The sequence below is a fragment of the Lissotriton vulgaris genome, chromosome 1_1, assembly GCF_964263255.1.
Source record: "Lissotriton vulgaris chromosome 1_1, aLisVul1.2, whole genome shotgun sequence".
Lineage (NCBI taxonomy): Eukaryota > Metazoa > Chordata > Amphibia > Caudata > Salamandridae > Lissotriton > Lissotriton vulgaris.
Window position 1 is genome coordinate 1630134418 of NC_141685.1, and position 21269 is coordinate 1630155686.

The 21269-nt window shown below is 46.0% G+C and overlaps 1 protein-coding gene across 1 annotated transcript in view; it reads left to right on the plus strand.

Annotated features, from left to right (window-relative positions):
- The window catches only part of DENND6B (DENN domain containing 6B), a 324585-nt gene that overhangs the window by 89277 nt on the left and 214039 nt on the right, over positions 1-21269 (plus strand). Inside the window, exon 5 of the mRNA XM_086918846.1 lies at positions 11552-11632. Within this exon, the coding sequence (XP_086774972.1) occupies positions 11552-11632 (81 nt within the window). The remainder of the gene's footprint in view (positions 1-11551; positions 11633-21269) is intronic.

Sequence of the window (21269 nt, forward strand, 5' to 3'; positions counted from 1 at the left end):
AACTCAAGGCTGTGGCTGAGGTCGCAGTAGTTAAGTCTCTTAAATAAAGACTTCTTGTTGAATCGTCTTCCTGCCTTTGGGTCATCATTTTTGAATACCACACTGGCGACGAGGTAAAAACCTTTTCTGCGACCTCAACACGCCGGGAACACTAAGAAGTGAACAGCTGACGCGAGGAAACAGAGGCGGACGTCTGAAGAATGTATCCGGAAGCGCCGTGGTGAAGAACAGTTACGGCTCTGTGGGGTACCACGAGTGAAGAAGCAGCAGTGATAAGAACGTAAGAGGGTGACTGCAAGTCGAGGAAAGCCTGTCATCCGTCTGCTCCGGACTGAAAGTAAGGTGACCCCTGCCGGCAACCTCTGCGCACACATCAGTTGTTTTTTAGTGACTTTAAGGTCCTTCGCTAGCACTGTCATTTGTGGGTCTGCAGTGGTGTGGGGCGGTTTGTAGTGCCTCAGCCTGCCAAGCAGGGGAAGATTTTCACCGGACTATTGCCTCGCTCCGCGCACGCTCTTTTCTCTCACCTCAGGAGTATTGTGACGGCCGTCACGAGTACTGACTTTGAAGTTTGCACCGTATAGTCCCGCATGACTAATCACGAGCAGCAGGGCAGAGCGGTGTGGGCACATCTCAGGAGCGTGTGTGTAAAGACTCCTCAGTGACTTTTGCTCCGGGTAGCGTGTGACTGTATCTCTGCCTATTTCCAGGGAGGTGCGCAAAGGGCAGTTTGAGAGGAATACACGCAAGGTGCAGGAATTTGAGCAGCACGCCCCCCTCACAGCCTGTGCCTGTGATTCATGCCCGACGGCAGCTGTGTGAAATATAAGAAATGAAGCGCGAGTGCGCAAGCAGCAGTTTTCCTAACTCGACAGTGGGCACCCTACTCATGACATTGCCAGGGTGAAAGGAGTACAAACGCACACGCGCTATCACTGTGAAGTACAGGCGTTGCCAGTATGTGGGATTCGCACTTGCCAGTGCTCTACCAATGTCTGATGTACTGAAGGGCTGTCCTTTCAACTCATTTGCCTTCTCCGCCACAGGCGTGGCTAAGACTGAACTGGCAGTAGTAAAAGTGGAGTGTTGTGTGGTGCATCAAAAGAACGTAGCAGTGTCATTTTTAAGGAGGAGGGCCAAGGATCATAAGAGTCAGCGCTGTTCTACATTTAAAGCTTTATGTACTTTTCTCATTGGAGGGTGGACTGTGCATCCCTCTCTCTCCTTTACTGTCCCTGTTTGGAGTTGGATGGGGAACCTGTAGTTTGAGAATGTATGCTCTTTCTGGTAGTTGCTAACAGACCTTTTCTCCTCCAGTGTAACTGTGGTCTAGTGGGTGTGTACATTTCCTCTGGGTGCAAGTACAGGAACATATAGCACCCAACCATGCAAAGTGTGACTTCCCCCGCCTTTTTTCTTAACCACCCCAGGGGATCCAAATATCCAGTGGAAAAAATGGAAAAAAGTGTTTTTAAATTACGCCACTGTTTGCGGACCAAACCTTGGTTTAGAAAGAAAGGTTGCATTATTGGCTTATTATCTAGGTGCGGAGGGGGAGGAAGTTCTTGATCATCTCCCAGATTTAGGGGCGCAGGAGGCAAGGGGTCTGAACGAGTTCGAAGTGAGCCTAAAGAAGTTAGATTTACACTACCTCCCCAAGACTAGCACGATCATGGAGAGATACCACTTTGGGAAAAGGACACAAAAAGAGGGAGAATCGATAGAAGATTTTGTGTCCGACTTGAGGAAACTAGCCGCCACTTGCAAGTTTGGTGGTGCAAGTGAGGAAAGGATTAGGGACCAATTTATTTTGGCTTGTAGGATGGAGCGAGTGCGTGAAGAGTTATGGCTCAAGGATGACCTGCCGCTGAGGGAGATGCTCATCATAGCTAAGCAGGTGGAGCACATGCTTCAGTGCGTCAAGGAAATAAAGCAAGACGCAGGGGAGAAGAAAAGTGATGAAAAGGCTAATGTCAGTGAAGTGGTGACCGAGTGTGAGGCAGTGTCTGTAGTAAAAGGCAAAAAATTAGCGGACAAGGAACAGAAAGAGGGCAGGTTGGGGGGATCATTCAAGGGCACCTGCTATAGGTGTGGCAAGCAGGGGCACTTAGCCAATGACAGAGAGTGCCCCGCTCTCATATTCACGTGCAACAAGTGCGGGAAGAAAGGGCATTTCAAGCAATACTGCAAGAGTGGGCAGGTAGTCGGTAGACAGAGTAGAGACAGGACGAATGTGGTGTGTGACGAGATTGTGGTGCAAGTACAAGAGTCACAAGTCCCTAGTCCCAGCAACTCCGTGTGTGCGGAAATAGTAGTGCAGGTTGAGGGAGGACAGGTCAGCAGCCCCAAGGACACCATAAAAGTAGGGGAGGTTGATTTGGAAGCATTATTTGACTCATGTTCAAGAATTACCATTATCAACGCAAAAGAGTTCTCACGAGTGTCAAAGGTAACGATAACTTTGAAAAGAATGGATTTAAGGCCTGGGGGGTATGCTGGTCGCCCCATCTCCATGAAAGGGTATTTCCTGGGGAAATTTGAATACAGCAATAGAGCAACGGTCACCAAAGTGTATGTGTCCACGGTAGGAGACAACATCTTGGGTTGGCAGGCACAAAAAGAGCTGGGGGTCTATTTGAATCCTAACAGTAATCCCCAGATTTTGATACAAGAGATTCTTGAACGTACAGCTGACGTCGTGACAGAGTTCAAAGAGGTGTTCAAAGAAGAACTGGGATGCCTAAAAAACTACTGTCACAAGATAAGATTGAAGGAGAACGCCAGGCCAGTCGTGGCTAAAGTTATGAAGCTTCCCATTGCCATCCAGGAGGAAGTGAAGTCCGAGCTGGAGAAACTGTGCAAGGCCGGAGTCATTGAACCGGTGGAGGCGACGGAATGGCTGGCCCCCATCGTGGCAGCAAAGAAAAAGGATGGGTCAGTCCGGCTATGCATCGACCTAAGGGCATTGAATAAGGAGGTCGTGGTCGACCGATACCCTTTACCCAACATCACCCAAATGATGAGCATGCTAGAAGGTGCCAAGGTATTTTCCACCCTCGACCTCACCTCAGCCTATTTCCAAATAAGACTACACGAGGAATCTCAGGAACTCACAGCTTTTGTGACACCTATGGGCGCATACAAATTTAAAAGAATGCCTTTTGGGCTGGTCTCGGCGGCCGCCGTTTTCCAGAGAATCATGGGCAACATCTTGAAGGGCATCCCAGGCGTCATGTGCTACCAGGATGACGTACTTGTATTCGCCAAGGACCATGAGGAGCACGATGGAAGACTGAGGTGCGTGCTTGAGAGGTTTCAGTCACAAGGCCTTACTGTAAAAAAGGACAAGTGTGTGTTTGGCTGTGCAGAATTAGACTTCCTGGGACACAAGGTGACGAAAGAAGGTATATGTCCCAAAGCCGAACTGCAAAACACCATCGTGAATCTGACACCCCCCAAGGACGAGATCAAGTCATTCATGGGGATGTTGGAGTTCTACGGGAAGTTCATAAGAAACCTGGCGGGAAGGACTTACGCCATCAGGCTACTGTTGAAGAAGGAGAATGAGTTCCGATGGAGTCAGGAGTGCCAGAGGGAGTTCGAGGACGTAAAGAAGGCGCTTGCTGAAGCCTCCAGTTTGAAGTCTTATATACCCAACCGGGCATTGGTAGTCACCACCAATGCAAGCGCCAAAGGATTGGGAGCTGTCCTCACCCAAGTTGGAGAAGAAGGAGAAGAAACAATAGCCTTTGCCTCAAGGTCACTCCAGAAGTCCGAGAACAACTACTCTGTGATCGAGAAGGAGGCCCTGACAGTGTCTTGGGCTGTAGGGAAGTTCAGAGACTTCCTCTGGGGAACCCAGTTCACTCTCCGCACGGACCACAAGCCGTTAGTGGAAGTATTCAGTAAGAAGGGATTGGATGCCATCTCCAGCAGGATAAGGCGGTGGGTGGTCAGCCTACAAGAATACATTTTCGATGTCGAGAACGTCCCCGGTACGCAAAACCTCGCAGCTGACTGCCTGTCCAGACTCGTCAGTGATGAAGAAACTAGAGAGAGGCAAGAGAAGACGGACGAAGAAGAGGAGGACCTTCAGATGGAGGATGTCTGCACCATCCAGAGGGCGTTGGGAGAAGAAACATGGAGAAAGGCGTTGGATGAGGACAAGATTCTGGAGAAAATTTTCATAAGAGTAAAAGGCGGATGGAAGCATGGTGACAAACAGGACGAAAACCTGCGGCCATACCTGGCCATTAAGGACGAGTTGTCCATAGTAGACGGGTGTCTATTCAGGGGCACGAGACTCGTACCACCTGCAACTGTGAGAGACAACCTGGTCGAGATAGCCCACGAAGGACATTTGGGCATCACCAAAACCAAACAAAGACTCAGAGAGAGCTATTGGTGGCCGAACATGGATCTAGTCACCGAAAGGAGAATCAGAGAGTGCATCCCATGCAGCAACAGTGACAAGGTCCTGAGACAGCAGACGCCCCCTATGGTGTGTAGGCCGCCCCCGTCGGGACCGTGGGTTGAGTTGGCATTAGACATTGTGGGCCCTATGTCTGGGGAACTGAGGACGCCTTACATCTTGGTGCTCGTGGATTTGTATTCCAGGTGGCCAGAGATAAAGTTCGTCAGTGAAGTCACGACCAAAACAGTCATCAGTTTTCTAGAGGAGGTGTTCATCCGAGAAGGGCTACCAAGCAACATCCTCACAGATAACGGAGTGCAACTATGTTCGAAGGAAATGGAAGACTTCCTGGATGGAAGAGGCATCCGACACAAGCGCTGCGCTTTATACCACCCCGAAACCAATGGCATGGTCGAGCGTTTTAATAAAACCCTCAAGGAGAGCATCCAGTTGGCCAAAGCCAGTGGCATAAACTGGAAAGAAGAGGCGTGGAGACGAGTAGAAGCTTACAGGTTCACGCCACATCAGATGACGGGCGTCACCCCGTTCGAACTACTCCGCGCCAGGATACCCAACACCAAGCTAACCCCAGGGTGGATGGAGTGGCACAAGGGGTGGTCAGACCGAACTAAAGAAACGTAAAGCTTGAAAAAGCAAGAGGAAGCCATGGAAAAAAGAAAAGAAGGATACGACCGGCACGAGGCCACACAGATGGTTGAATACAAAGTAGGAGACAGCATCAAAATCAAAGCTCCCACAGGAAAGGCAAGTTGGTCAGAGTACACCACTCCCACCAAAATCACCAAACTATTCAAGAATGCAGTCAAGACACAGGAAGGGAAAATATGGAACCTAGGGAGAGTTGTAAAATACCATCCGCCAGAGAAAGACCCTGAGAGTTCAAGGGGGTGGGTGGGAGACTCTAGGCAGGACCTTAGTTCCACCACTAGGAGGCAGTCAGTGGTCCCTCACCCAAACAATAGGCCCAACAGGAGAGTGACCAGACCACCTAGGCATTTTGATCAGTATGTTATGATGTAATCTATGCCACTCTGCCTACCATGTGTCATGTACTTCCACCAGGCCAAGGTCTTTTGTTGTTATACACCCCCCGTCAGGTGTCATCCTGTCACCTGGTGTCTTCTGCAGTTCATGTTGTATCTAGCTTTTTCTGTCCGCAGGGAAGGGGGATGTGTGGTATCTTCCTTTTCTAAACCCCCCGGCGCCTTCGCGTGTGATGGTGCTGCTCGCGGTGACATCACTTAGAATGTCACTGCGACCAGCGTTCCAAGGCGAGCGCCGGGGACAGTGCATGAAGAGGCTCTGAGAACTCGAGGCTGTGGCTGAGGTCGCAGTAGTTAAGTCTCTTAAATAAAGACTTCTTGTTGAATCGTCTTCCTGCCTTTGGGTCATCATTCTTGAATACCACACCTAGCTTATCCTTGAACTAGCACTGCCTACAGTGGTCCCTTGATTCCAATTCCTGAGCTAGCACTATTTTAGTCCATCCTGGAACCTTAAACATTCACTCTTTCTGAAGTCACCCTTTTCCCCATCCCTCCCTTTCTCTCCTTTTACCTTAGTTCCAATTTGTAGTTTGCTACATTCTTTTCTCTGCTGCCTTAGATTCCAGTCTCCTTGTGTGGTTTGTTACTTGCTTTCTGGTAAGCGTGCTCTTTGTTTTTCCTTATTTCCTGTACTACTCCATTATTATTATTATTATTATTATTATTATTATTATTATTATTATTAAGGTTTTGTAGAGTGTGTGGCTAACCTGATTAGGGTTTCCCAGCACTAAGTACTGTAAGGTATATCTATCTGAGAAACTAGTTCCAAGCACATCTAAAAAATAAAGGTAGGTTTTTACCATTTTTAAAAAAACAGAGAATGATTGGCATGAATGATCTCAGGGAGACTAGCAGAGCGTTACACAGCTTAGGACCCTGGTATAAAAAGATTGTCCCCCTTAACGGGCCCTCCTCACTCTTAGGACTGTTGAAAGATTTGTGTAGCAGAAATGCTGCGTGTGGTTTGGCTCTTTGTTCTGCACAGAGATCTTAGATATTGGGGACCAGAGTTTGCCAAAAGTTTGTACATGTAGCACAAGGTTTTAAAATGTATTTTTTCTCAATTGGAGGCCAGTGGAGATCCTGCAAGAGTCTAGCAGTAGATGTATGTTTGGTGGGGGGCAAAGTAATAGTCTTGCTGCTGTGCTCTGGACTATCTGAAGGTGCCTCAGTGATTCCTAAGTGACCCTTAAGAAGAGGATATTTCCGTAATCCAATCTGGAAATAATTAATGCTTAATCACTGTTCTCTGAGCTGAGGCTGGGAGGCAGCCAAGGATTTTTGTTAGCCATCTTAACACTCCAAAACTAGTGGCTGCTACCTTGGTAATCTTATTACTCACTGAGCGATTGTTATCCAGCCAGAAACCAAGATTTTTAACATGGACGGGGTTTGGAGCTACACCTAGAGCATCTGGCCACAAATGAGACCCCCAATGGTGGGTTTGGTTGCCAACCATGAGAATCTGAGTTTAAGGAAATACTATTCATCCAGACGACCACTTTTATGAGACAGCTATTCAAGGCATTAGCCCTGTATTTTCATTAGATGACAAAGATGCCACAATCTGAGGGCCATCTACATAAGAAAAAGAGTGAGAGACCGCAGCGCTCTACAGTTTCTGCCTCCATGCTAGCTCCTTGTCTATTGTGGCTGTTTAGTTTAGTTTAGTTCTCCACCCTTGTTACCGCCTTGAGTGTTCCTGTATGATCGCCACGATTCATGAGCACAGCTGTCAACCTAGGTGGTGTTCCTTGTCCACTGAGAGTATGGTCTCTATATTACTTTTATAACCTATTCAAATGTATCAGCTCCACATACCCTGCATTTGCATGTTTATATACTGTATGTGATTATTTGAGTGAGGAACTTACTGAACTTCAGTCTTACAGTGGGAAGCGCCTGAATGCTTTTCTTCACATACCCTTTATTGTTAAATGTTATATGTATGTCTTGCACACCTGGGTGTTTTTCTAAATGCTAAATAGTCTCGAGTGTCTGTTCTTTCTGTCTTTCAGCTTCTTTTAATATTATGCAGAGCGTTCCTGTTAGTTCCCTTTTCTCCACTGACTCCCTTCGTGATCGTGGGAAGCACTGTACCCAAGTATCTGTTTACTTTGTTTACTCTGCTATTAGTCATGGCCAGAGTCCTTGACAGATACATTCTCTTGCCTTTTACACATTATTGCTGGCGACGTAAGAGAATAGTAATGGAAGTATAGCTAAACAAGTTTGTATCCAGTCAGGAGATGGTAGTGGTTGCAAAAGACCAGTTTCCATTGTAACGTTAAAAGCTACTTTGACCCTGATTAATTAATTGGACTGTGGCATATTAAGATTAAATATGTAACTCCACTTATTACTGCTTTCCAACAATTTTAGTTTATCATAGTTGGGGCAAACTTAAAATAATCTGCTTAAACCAAACAATTTATTTTTACCTAAACCTGAATTTTTGTCCGGTGGTCTAAAATAGGACAATATTGTAATTCAAGAAACCTATTTGTTTTTGTCTTTTCTATCTAAGGCTGTTGGTGCCTTTGAAAAATGACTTAACAATGTAGGTATAGGCACATAGGTTCGAATCACAGTAGAGGGTAGTGGCCAGGAATAAGGACATTCTCTTTTTAAATTAATTTCATTGAGCCACGAGTATAAACAGCCATTTTTCCGACCCTCATACAGTGAAGCTGGTGGTGTAACAGAATAGGTGTACGATAATGAAAATACTACACCACTAGATTCAGGCTAGCCTGGCTGATGAAGGGTGATGCCCTGAAACTGGTCCCAGGATGCTTGCTTCCGGTCCAGGGAGGACCTGGCTTGGCTGTTCTTGCTGGACTGTTCACACAAGGAACAGGGTCAAGACTGATTTGCATATGGCTGGGTCCATACTGGGGTGGTGTGGTGAGCAAAAGAATGATGGATTTAATCCAGATCCTTGTGACTCGGGGTGACTGTTTGCACTGTCCAGCATTCTGTCCATCAATTGTTTCTTTTACATATGTCGCCCTAAGTGGGAAGGGTATGCCCAGACGAGGGTCCCGTGCTCACTACACCTCTTGATTCAAGCTAGCCTGGCTGATGAAGGGTGATGCCCTGAAACCAGTCCCAGGATGCTTGCTTCCGGTCCAGGGAGGACCTGGCTTGGCAGTTCGGGCTGGACTGTTCCCACAAGGAGCAGGGTCAAGACTGATTTGCATATGGAGAAGTGTGGCTCAGGGGTTAGAGGCGGCAGACCCGGAATCTGAGATCGGTCCTGGACCAGGGTTCAATTCTCCGCCTCGGCGGGTCTTGGGCTCAAATATTCCACGGACTCGATAATTCCCGCTCCGGTGCCTTCTCGACTCACGGGTTCACACTCTGTGACTCTGGGCAATAGCTTGCTTAATCTCCACAACGGCCCCTCGCGGCCGGATGCCTAGCTTTCACCTTGTGGATAACCTGCCGGGGTTATCTCACAGGGGAATACCAGGACGGGTTCCCTAAGCAAGCGCCGGGAAACCCACTGCGGGTAGCTGTGCGCTATATAAGCTCAACTACATATACCGAGGTCCAAACTGGGGTGGTGTGGTGAACAAAAGAATGATGGATTTAACCCAGATCCTTGTGACTGGGGGTGAATGTTTGCATTGTCCATAATTCCGTCAATTAATTGTTTCTATTAATAATGAAAATATAAACATACATATTTGAACCCTGTCAGGTGGTAATAGTGATTAGAAAGGATCCCTTTCTATTTACATTGACCAATGATTGCCTCAAATCAGTAAATTGGACTGTGACATATTGAGGCTAAAAGTGCAACATTACCTTTGTTGCTTTACAGCAGTATTTGTTTACTTTATTCAGATTTACACTTAAAATAATCCATTAGAATTAAGGAATTTCAGATTTCAGGGTGTTTGTTTGCCACACCAATGGCTACCCTCAAAAACTGGAAGCTTCAACTTCCGTGTCTCGCCGCTTTTTAGTGCTTTTGACAGGCGTTTTCTGTGGGTATAAATGGGATCAAAAATGGCACCACTGCGCTACCAGAAGAGTGTGCTACAAATGGTTTGCCAGTTTCAATTGCTGTGCGAGTGTCAATCAAATGGTCACAACCTTTACAGTATCAATTCAGGGCTTTCTCTATAAAGTTCTTTAGAAAACATGGAGTGAAAATTCTACTGTTGTGTTTTACCAGTCTTTGAATTAGTGGCATCTTATGATGTTTCTAGATCATTTGAAACTTAAAGTAACTGAAGAATTGTAATTTGAGTTGACTTACTCAACAGAAGAAAGTTTAGGATCTTATAGCTAATCAAAAATGGAAGGATCACTTGTCCTGCATAACATTGGGTATGCGGGAACGGTTCTTAAATCCCAATAAAAAACCCTCATACACGTGTTCACTGATGGTAACGTTAAGCGGTATATTTTCGTTCTCCGCTTTTCCTTACACGTGTCTGCATAATCATAGGGTTTATGCAACCTCCACCTGGTGGTAATACCCTTTGTTAAAACAGTAGTGACCAGTAATGGTGCTCGTGAAAGGTGAAGTGTGTTAAAAGTCTCTAGGTTCCAGATACAATTCTTTATTCTTTCCGGGTTCTTAGAGGCAGTAAAAATTATTAATGTGGGTGATTAAGAGTTCATTTTTACTTGCCAACACAAGGTTGCCTTCTGAATATTAAGATCTGACTCTAGTCCCTTATATGTCTGCACTGTTGCAATATTCATAGGCAGGATGTGGAAGGTAAGGCAAAACTTTATATTGACCAGGCTTAAAGCCATAGGACTTTATTCCCTGAATATCTCCACAATGAGTAGCCCTTGGTTTAACTCTTTGGTCCCTATATCCTGCGCTAGCACTTTCTACTTGTATTTTTTAGGTTCTATATTTTATTAATAAAAATGGGAGCCACTTAACACTGTCCCAGTATGAGCAATGTTAATATCGAATACATACATATTTGTAATGATATTTGTTTTAAAAATGGAATCTTATTAATTTTCTCCCGAGAATGATTTTTAAAAAATGTCTGTTGTAATGTATCGCCTGTCTATAACTTTATGGCACTTGTTGCCAAAATAAAGAAATGTACTATTACTAATGATGATGGAAGGTACTTATGCCAACGATTGGGTTCAGAAAGCTCTCTGAAATTGATTACATCCTAAATGACTTCCTTTGGTGTACTTTTGTGTATATCTGGAGGGGGTTAGCCGGATCACCCTCTATTGCCTTGGCTAATTACTGAAATCAATCATACAAAGGATGGCCTTTGAGGAACAAATTATATGTAGTATTCCATCCGTGTACTTTTGGATAATGGTGTTGTCAGCATGTGTTTTTGTTACAAGTAGTTGTATCTGCAGTGCACAATACACTCTGAACGGCTGAGTGTCCTCACAATATCCCTGCTAAATACGTATAAATATAATGTGAAAGAAACAAAATGTTAACTTGTCAGAGCTGACATGGCAGTTGTTCTTTAAGGTAGCCCAAAGTGGACCTCCCTCCTTATTCACGGTCTGTGTTAATTGCTTTTAGGAGTGAAGAAGATTGTATAATCATTAGTTCCAAAAAGGTTATTTGCCTGTGATACATAACTATTTGTCTTGATGGGCAACATCTCCTAAAGCATTGTTGACTTTGTGCCCTTCAGGGTAGCTCCCACTTTTGTGCAATGGCAGCAATGTTAATATTGTATTATGGCAGGGGGATGGTAACTCTATAGTGTCTATTTCTGGAACTGTGGTAAGCTGTCTCCTATGACCTAATGCAGACTTACAGGGAATCAATTGTTCAGAGACAGGTGGACATTTAGACAATTAGTAGATATCTGATTCACAAGGTGGTATATTTTTTTAAAATTGCGACAATAGTGGACTTTGAAAAGGACTCTGTTTTGGAGGTATAATTAAATCATACTGTAAACTGCCGATTACAATATCCTGGGATCTTGTATATTTTTGTATTGGATTTTTTGGGAACTTTTCATTGTAATCCTAATAATCTCAAGAGACTAGGTAAAACTTTTGTGGTGATGGTTTTATATCAGTATTTTGTTTTTGTTTACAGAGGGAGACCGCACATTTTTTTGGCTATGTGTATTTCCGGCAAGTCAAGGACAGCTCAGTAAAGAGAGGATACTTCCAAAAGGTGGGTTTCTCTCTTGACTTGGAGCTTTGATCTGTGTCACACACTTTCTCCAATATGGTGCTTTTTTATCATGGTACTGTAGGAAGCTGGCTCTGTATATACTATACCAAAGTGAGGTATAGTGTGCACAGAGTACAGTGGCACCCCAAAGGTAGGCAGAGGTAAAACTAGATAGAACCTTACTCTCTATTTGTGGTAGTGTGGTCGATCAGTAAGGCAGTATCAGAGGACAGTGTTAAGTATTTGTTGTACACACTCAGTAATCAAATGAATTCACACACTGAAAGACTGAACTTCTGACCGATTGTTTTTGTAAAAACATATTCTTTTAGGTATTTTATTTTTAGAACCAAGCAAGCCTGTCACAGGTAAGCAATAAATACTTTACAGTAGTAAGTGCTGATTGTAATACAGTTCAATTGCAATTCTAAATGTACTATGGTTTGACTTACAGTATTGTTTCAGAGAAATGCAATCACTTGTAAATACAGTACATCGACTTGAATGTGATTTTCAGTAAAATGGCAGGTAAGTTACTTTTGGATTACTTTTCTTACTCCGTGCTGTATGCCTGGAAGCAGCACTGGGGAATTTCCTGTAAACAGGTGAGTAAAAGTGTTTCTGTTAAATCATACAATTTTAAAGATTTACTTGAGGTTTCAAAACTCCACACGTAAAAGCTTTTTCATAAAAAGTGTCAATGTTATCCTATGGAGGAAAATATTGTTATCGGTTTTTAGGTAAGTAATTGGTCTTTGGAGTTGAGGTTCTGGGGTTAGAACAAGGGTTCCCCCAGGGTCAATGATACATTCTCGTTACAGCCTCAGCGGCTCTAGGGTGACCGGTTGCAGAGTGCTGAGGCCCAATGTTAGCCCATTGGGGTTGGGGGGCTTCCGGTTGGTGGCTGCTGGCAAGCAGGCCACTGGTTGTGAGAGCAAAGCTCCTGAACTTTAGCTCAGGGCAAATGGGGAAACAAATTAGCACCAAAGGTGCACCCTCATTGGCACTAGGGTGGCCGGATTCAGGGTGCTGTTTCGAGGTCTGATGCCCTGTTTCCAATGGAGAACCTCCGGTTTACAAAAGCACTGCAGGCTGGGAGACTAAGGACTTCTGGGTGCAACCACCACCTCGAGAGGTAAGTTGGGAAGTTAAGGGTTGGTTAGGCACCATTGGTTTGGCCTTTTGGGGTCAGATCTTCTTACCAACTTGTGGTTAGGGGGGTCTTCTGGATTTAGGCTGCAGGCTTCTGCTGGAGGCTTGAGGCAGGTCAGGGGTTGCCGGATCTCGGTTCAGGATTGCCGGGGTGACCTCCTCGCGGTGTTTGCCCACTCAAGTTCGGGCCGTGGATGGCGGGTGGAGAGTGGGGCGGACTTGCGGTCTCCGGCTGCTGCCGGAGGTTGCAGTTGAACAAATCTGGTGTTCACAGCGGAAGCAGTCTTTGGAAGTAAAGGCAGGCAGGCCCTCCAGGGTTTTTGATTTTGCTGGCTGCAGGAGACACCGGGATTTAGCAGGAGCAGGTTCGAGGGGGAGACAGGCCGGTAGGTTCTGGGATCAAGTCAGTGGGCCTCTTCCTCTTGTTAGCTGCTGCACAGCTGTTCAGTCCTTATACTTTTCTTCTTGTTTTTTGTCTGGATGAGAGGAAGCAAGGTCCAGGGGTGCCCCTAAATACTAGATTTAGGGGCGTTACAGGAAGGTAAAGGGCAGAAACCAATGGGTCCCCTCCCTGGGGTGGGTACACCCCCTATTATGCCACCCTCCAGTGGGAGGGGGCATGAGACTGTCCCTGGTTGGCTGAGTCCCCCCTCTTCAAGATGACGTGGACTAACAGTTGAGCTTCACTTCGCCTCTCCCATCTGAGGGGTGAAGTTGGCAGAGGTGGGCTCAACTCTCTTCCTCACTTGTTTTTCCCGCCGGTTCTCCCGCCCAAGGTGGGGGTCCGAAGTGGGGACCAGCTGAAAGCAGCAATTGACCTGGGGAAGCTCACAAAGGCAGCAAGCCTGTGAAGCTTTTCCTTCGGGAACCCTACCCATCCTGTGGGAGGAGACTTGGCACCTCGTCCCAGGATGTGCATTGTTTTGGGCCCCAGAGAGCAGCAGGCTCTCGACCCAGGGGTCCAGAAATATGTCTTGTGGTGGCAGCGGAAAGCAGCCACTCAGCCTGGACACTAGTGGTGGGTTAGTTTTCATGGGGCTTCTCTAAGATACCCTCTGTGTGCATTTTTAATTAAATCCCAAACTGGCATCAGTGTGGGTTTAATGTTTTGAGAAGTTTGATACCAATCTTCTCAGTTTTCAGTGTAGCCATTGTGGTGCTTTGGAGTTCGTAATGACAAACTCCCAGCACCATATACTCTTAAGGGCAGCACTGCACTTATAATGCCTGAGAATGAACTTAGACCCTGTAGGGGTACCCTGTTCATGCACTTGTACCCTCACCACTGATATAGTGCACCCAGCTTGTGGGGTGACTGACCTATGCCAGGGCAGTGGATTGTAGGCATGGCACACATAGATGTGCGCCATGTCGACTCTTTTCTTTGTTCTCCACCAAAACACTCAGCCTGCAAAAGCAGTGTGTGAATGTGATGGTATAGGACCTCTGATGGTGGCACAATAAGTGCTGCAGCCCTTAGAGACCTTCTCCGGTCATATTGCCCTGGGTACCTAATGTTTCTTACCGAAACCTGGGTCAAAAATGCCTCTAACCCGGATATAGCACTAGCAATCCCCCCGAGTATCGTTTCTCTGGAATCAATCGCCCAGGGACGAAAGTGGGAGGAGGGGTTGCTATTATCCTGCGGTCCAAATGGGATATAACATCTAGGAAAATACCGAACTCTGGTCCTATTGAGGCAATGTACTTTAGCATTACGGACTCGGCCCAGCTGGTTTTGGCGGGCGCTCTCATCTACAACCCGCCTGGCACCCAGTCTTTTCAACTCTCTGATCTACTGGCCACTCTAGCGGACCTTGCTCTCAAACACCCACACTTTACCATCTTAGGGGATCTCAATTTACATGTGGATGACCCTGTCTGTCCAAAAGCGAGGTCCCTTGTAGATACCCTTGCGGGCATAAACTTAGAACTAAGAGTACATGACCCTACCCACTCTGCAGGCCACACTCTAGATCTGATTTTTTCAAACCTTCCTACCCTGAGTACTTCTACCCCCTTCCCACTGGCCTGGTCTGATCATTTTCTTATCCCATTTACTTTCTTAATTTCCTCCCCAGTAACTATGCACAATGTCAAACCTGATTTAGGTAGAAAATGGCATAAAGTCACACTTGAGGCCCTGAACCGGCATTAGCTAATGTGGAGTGGCTTTCATCTAATAATATAGATGCAGATGTGGATATATTTAATTCCACTCTGGACACAATGATTAATCAGATCGGTCCTATGATCCCCCTTAAATCGACCAGATTAAAGCCTTCCGCCCCTTGGTTTTCATTGAAACTCCGAGTGGAGAAAAGCAAATGTAAAAAACTTGAGCGACAATGGCTACGGACATATGATCCAATCGAAAAACACTTACATAAGACAGCGCTGAAGAGATTCCACAGGCTAAAACAAACCACCATGAAAGAGTTCTTTGCTAAAAAAAAAATCAATTCGGCTGACAACTCGGCCAAAACCCTCTTTCAGATTGTGAAAGATTTCACTAAGCCTATGGCTCTCTCCCGCCCCTCCTTATTTAGCCAAAAACTGTGTGATGACCTTTTCCACTTTTTTCACCATAAAATTTTGGATATCTTTACTTCATTTTCTCCCCCTTCAAGGCATAACGAGGCAGTGCCCACTCCGTCCCCTTCTGCGGCCAGGACCACCTCATTTGTTGCATTTGAACCCATTGTTAAAGATTCAGTCTTACACAGGATGCAAAAATGCAAATCAGGCTCCCCTATTGATCCTGTCCCAGCACTTATATTCACGCAGATATGCCCACTTATCATCTCCCCCCTAGTTTCTATTTGGAACAATTCTCTTTCCTCCTGTATTTTTCCCTCTGTTTGGAAGCAAGCAATGCTTGTCCCCATACTGAAGAAAGTGGACGCGGACCCAGCCATACTCAGCAACTACCGCCCTATTTCCCTCCTACCCAAACCTGCTAAGATTCTGGAAAATGTGGTACAGGAGCAGCTGGCCGTTTACCTGGAATCGAATTCCTTATTGCATGATTCACAATCTGGATTTAGATCCGGGTACAGTACCGAGACGGCCCTCTTGGAAGTATCGGAGACCATAAGAGAAAGCGTGGACAGAGACGAGGTAGCCATGTTGGTTCTCCTCGATCTGTCCGCGGCATTTGACACCGTGACCCACTCCATTCTATTGAATAGACTTTATGACCTAGGCGTTCAGGGCATCCCACTGGCATGGATAGAATCCTTTCTAACAGGCAGAACGCAACAGGTATGGTGTCGTCCCTTCCTGTCAAAAAATAAGATGCCCTCGAGTGTGGTGTCCCACAGAGTTCGGCACTCAGCCCTCTGTTTTTTAATGTCTACATGTCACCACTGGCGAAGGTTGTTGAGAGCTGCGGTGTCAGAGTGGTCTCTTATGCTGATGATACTCAGCTTATTCTCTCCTTTAGAGACCACTCAGACACTGGGCTCGACAATTTTAAATCATGTCTCATCAAAATAGTGGATTGGATGACATCTAATACATTAAAACTGAATACAGATAAGACTGAGGTGCTATTTTTTAATTTTAAAACATCTCTACCCGCGTCGGTATGGTGGCCGACTGAGCTTAATCCACCACCTATCCCCGCCCACTCGGCCCGGAACCTTGGGTTTTATTTTGATAATGAACTGTCATGCAAAATTCAAATCCAAAAGGTCACATCTGCTTGTTTTGGAAAACTAAAAATGATTAAAAAAATTTCCCATTACCTTTCTAAGGAGTCGATGAGGAAGGTTGTGCACGCCCTCATCACTTCACATCTGGATTATGCCATTAGTTTGTATGTTGGGGCTCCTGCATACCTATGCCACCGACTACAAGTCATTCAGAATGCGGCGGCTAGATTGATTTGTCATGCCCCCTATCAGCATTCCATCTCCCCTTAACTGAAGAAGTTACACTGGCTTCAAATCACCTACCGCATACAGTTCAAAGCCCTGGTCCTAGCCTTCAGAGCGCTCCATGCCCTCGGGCCACGCTATCTTAGAGATAGACTGAAGCTGGTACACTCTGTCCACTCTTTAAGATCCAACCACCTCCGTCTCATACTACCTCCCCGTTTTCATCGTTCAAGAAGAGGTGGTAGAGCTTTTGCTGTAGTCACCGCCAAGCTGTGGAATTCTCTACCGCTTGACCTTAGACTTATTGGATCAGAATGTCTGGTTAGATCCAAGCTAAAAACATACCTGTTCTCACGCTGCTTGTTGTCTAATCCCTACTGTCTCTGTTCTCAGCGCCGGGGCACCCCCGGCGGGGGTAGCCGTGCGCTTTATCAAATTCCAAAATAATAATAATAATACCTGTGGTACCATTTTCCAGGGGCTGACCTGTGCCCAGAGATGCCAATTGGGTTAGTTTTGGGGAAAGAACACAGGCCCTGGGAACCTGATTGGCAGGGACCCAGCGCACATCAAGTCAAAAGGCATCTGTAGTCTGGCAAAAAGTGGGGGGGGTTACTGCAACAGAAACGCACTTTCCTACAGGTAACCACAGCTCGCCTTTATCTTCAACATTATTACAGTTGATTTGTGAAGCTAATAAAAAAGCTGTTCACTCGTTTCATCCCAGATATGATTGAAAGGTGCCGTTCTGGAGCATCGGTCAATCTACAATCTTTCTGAGCAGAGATGCATGTCATGTTGTTATTCACAGTGAAACATCATTATTATGCATTTCTGTTTTCAGATTTTGTTATTAAAAGGGACTTGTGCTCATATCTCAAGGGAAGCATATATATTGTCTTTCCCTCTTTTCAGCGATGTTGATGTGCTCTCTTCTGTAGAGTTGTTTGCTATTGTGGTTTCCATCTGGTGTCACTCCACACATCTGGTTGTAGAAAGAAGTTATGTGATTTAGCATCCCAACTTGCCATTTAGAGAAGTGCAGGATCCATTTTGCCTGTGAAAGGTTGTGCCAATCCCAGTGAAAAACGATAGACTTTTATTCATACCAAGACAAGGTGATAGCGTAATGTAAGGTTCTGGTTGGTGACACCGATTAAACGATGTCAATGGAGAATGTTCTTTGACCGTGTGTCTGCAGTTTGACCCTAGCAACTATCATAAATGTAATGCCATTGTCCTGGGGATGCATGTGCTTCCTTGTTGCTTCTGCTCCATTAGTGAACCTCACACCTATGTATGAAGTTTGGCAACACCTTTGTACAATCCCTCGTTGGATGAGGTGCATTGCAACGTAAACTAGTAAGAATGAGGACTGGTTAGGCATGGCACCCTTATGTAAGAAATGTGTAGATAGCCACTGTGCAATAGCTTCTCAATTGTAAGGCCTTCAAATCTTGGGGCAATATCAGGCTTGTCCCTCCATATTACACTCCCTTAAAGATGATGCCAACAAAGACATTCCATCATATAGGTCCCTGGTTCTTAACTTCGGCTCCTGCTTGGCAACCTCATTATGCAGTCTAAGAGGAATGGCCGGGCTCAGGTAAAGTTCCCCAATCTTTACACCCTTTGACACCTTATGTATTAGGTAGTCTGGATCTGTGCTGTCATAGTACATACCTCTCTGGATGTAGCAGACTGGCTTAGTATTTTCATGGAGCAGTCGCATAAAGTGGGAAAAGACTCCTACATGGAACTGCCATGTTAGAGACTAATGGGCATGTAGCAGTCTCTGGCATGGCCTAGGGGATGCTGCAGACTAATCTTGCAGTATACATGGCAGCACACATGTACTTACCATATACAGTTGATTAATACAAAAATATAAAAAGAGACTGGAAATGTGCAAAGGGAGTTATGATCAAAACACTTCAGAGGTCTGGTGGCACTGGATTATCCAATCATGTCCCAGTGAAAGCCCACAGAAATTAGTTTGATAAAAGCCATTCAGAGTTAACCATTCTTTTTTCAAATGTTTTTATTGAATTTCGAGCTGTGCAAGATACTTTGCACATATCACAGTCTAACAATGAAGCATGTATTATTATACATTTCTTGCACATACGTGTGGAGAAGAAGCTTTGGGTGAGGGGGATTGGGATGTTTAAAAACGGGTATAAAAAACGAGGTAGGATTATTATTTTAATTCGCTATATCCTGCCTGCCATGAAGTGTGGGAGCCCTATCCAATGATCGATTTGGGATGAGAGTTTGGTGATAGCTGGACCCTAATTTAATTGTATTATTTGTTCTTTTTCAAGGTGCAGTTGAATACCTAGATATTTAGTAGAGTCAGAGGGCCAGGTCTTGCGGTATTTAACGTCTACTGGCTTTGTGCCCGAGGTTAAGGGTAACAATTCTGATTTGGTCCAGTTTATCTGTAGGCCAGACAAGCTGTCAAAGCTTATAATCTCTCGGACCAATGATGGAGTTGCAAGGTGTGGAGTATTTTTAAAGTCTTATAAAAAGCAATAGTAAGCCCATCAAGGCCTGGGGCCTTAGTTCAATCGAAGCTATGGATGATACGGAGTATCTCATCGCCTGTGATGGGTTCAGCGTGGAATTGCTGTTGTCAATCTGAAATCCAGACCAAGGCAACTTCCGCCAAATATCTGTCTCAGTGATTTGCCGCGCCTGAGGAGCGAGAGGTGTACAGATGTTCGTAATACTGCTAGAGCTGTGACAGTATGCTATCGCTGTCCTTAAGGGTTGCTCCTGTAGGTGTGTGGGGTTCAGTGATCAATCCAATGTGGCGGTTTGGTCAGAGCAGGTGGGTGAGTGTGTGTCTGGAACTCTGTCCCTCACCATACCTGCAGCATATCTCCCCATATATCTTGCCTCTCTGCAAGGTCTTGAAACTTGGTCAATAAGGCCGAGCGGGCATGCAGTTGGGGATGCACAGCAGAATGAGAGCCCCCCTGATCAATGTCGTGCAGTGCCGTCTCAATCCGTGTTAGATTAGCACTGATGTTGCGGAGCAAGCTAGTGTGTGTATAAATTCTGATACCTTGCATATAGGCCTTGAATGCTTCCCAAAGGGTAGCCAGAGACAATATTGTGCCTGTATTTAGAGCAAAGTATTCCTTGATGGCATTGTGAAGGTCAGAGTGGAAGGCCTCGTCATGTAGAACTCCACTTGGGAAGCACCAAGGAGAGTGCAAAGTAAGTGTACTAGGAAAGTGTAAGTGAAGGACAACTGGGAAGTGGTCTCACAAAGTGCGGGAGTAGGTGTGTAACGTGGGTGGTCCACAGGGTGGTATTGGCTGATACCAGCCTATAGTCAAGTTGTGTCCGTGTTCCATGAGGGGAAGAGTAAAATGTATAGTCCCTAACTGTAGGGTGTCTTGCACTCGACGCATCTACAAGACTGTAAGAGTCGACAATTTGGTAGAGTACCGTCAGGGCATTAGACTTACGTGCTGGGAGATTATTAGTGGAGTCTACTGCTGGGTCAAACACGAAAATAAGGTCATCGCCAATACTAACAAGTTCTGCCTCCTAGTGCCCCATTTGAGAGTATACACCAAAAGTGTGACTGTGAGCTACCCGGCAAGAACACACCAGTGGTAGCCAGCTTGTGGTGATCATCGCGCAGAATACCCAGATCATTGGAAATGTAACTATCTTGCTTACAAGGACCTTCCAGGACACTTTGACAGCCTTCAGAATTTGAGTCAGTGTAAGCTGGCTGTCACCCGTGGGATCCCGGTGGGGCCACCGACTGTTGGACCTCAGGAGAGACCTCCAAATGTGGCAGTGTGCTGTCCGGGTCCAGTCTTCCAGCTCCTATATTTTCTTATTTTGCTCTTGTGAGGGCCATCGTGGAGGTTGCAAATTAGCCTAGTACCTGTGGCCCTAGTCAGTCCACCACTTCTCACGTGTGCTGTTCATTAGGAGGGGTAGCTCACCTCACTGCAAATGCTTCTTCGATGAGCCTAGGTCAAAGGCCTGGCACCCAGTGATACACAGCCGGGAAGAGGAGGCAACCCAGTCGCTGGGAGGCAATTAGTGACCACCACAGGGTGTCTCTATTCTTTAGTCTGTCCCGGTAATAGTTCACTATGAGTCTCACCTGCCCGGGATGAGTGCCTCCTTTAAGTGGGGGGCCCACTTCCACATCTTAACAGTATCTTGGGAGAGACCCAAACTCGCCACTCACAGTGCCTTTCCGTAGGCCACCATCCGGGCCCAGGTCCGGTGTCACAGCAAGAAGATCCTCGCAGCCAAACACACCTGGACACCTCTGCCTCTGGTCTTGTGTGCGCCAGGGGCCCAAGAGTTCACGGCTGTAACTGCCCTGCTGTGCTTCTCAGGTGCTAATCCACCCGGCCAGGCCAGTAGTGCCAAAGCCCCAGGGGCCCAGATCACTAGGTCTGCGCCCAGTTCTTTAAGTGGGCCGGGTCTGAGCACCGACAGTTATTTTCAGGGGGCCTTGAAACGGGCCTCTATCAGGCTCTATTTTTATGCCTCGCAAAGGTAGTCCGTTTTCTTTTTTCTTTTTCCTTGACTGCAGTGAGATCAGGCATATCGATGTGCGCATG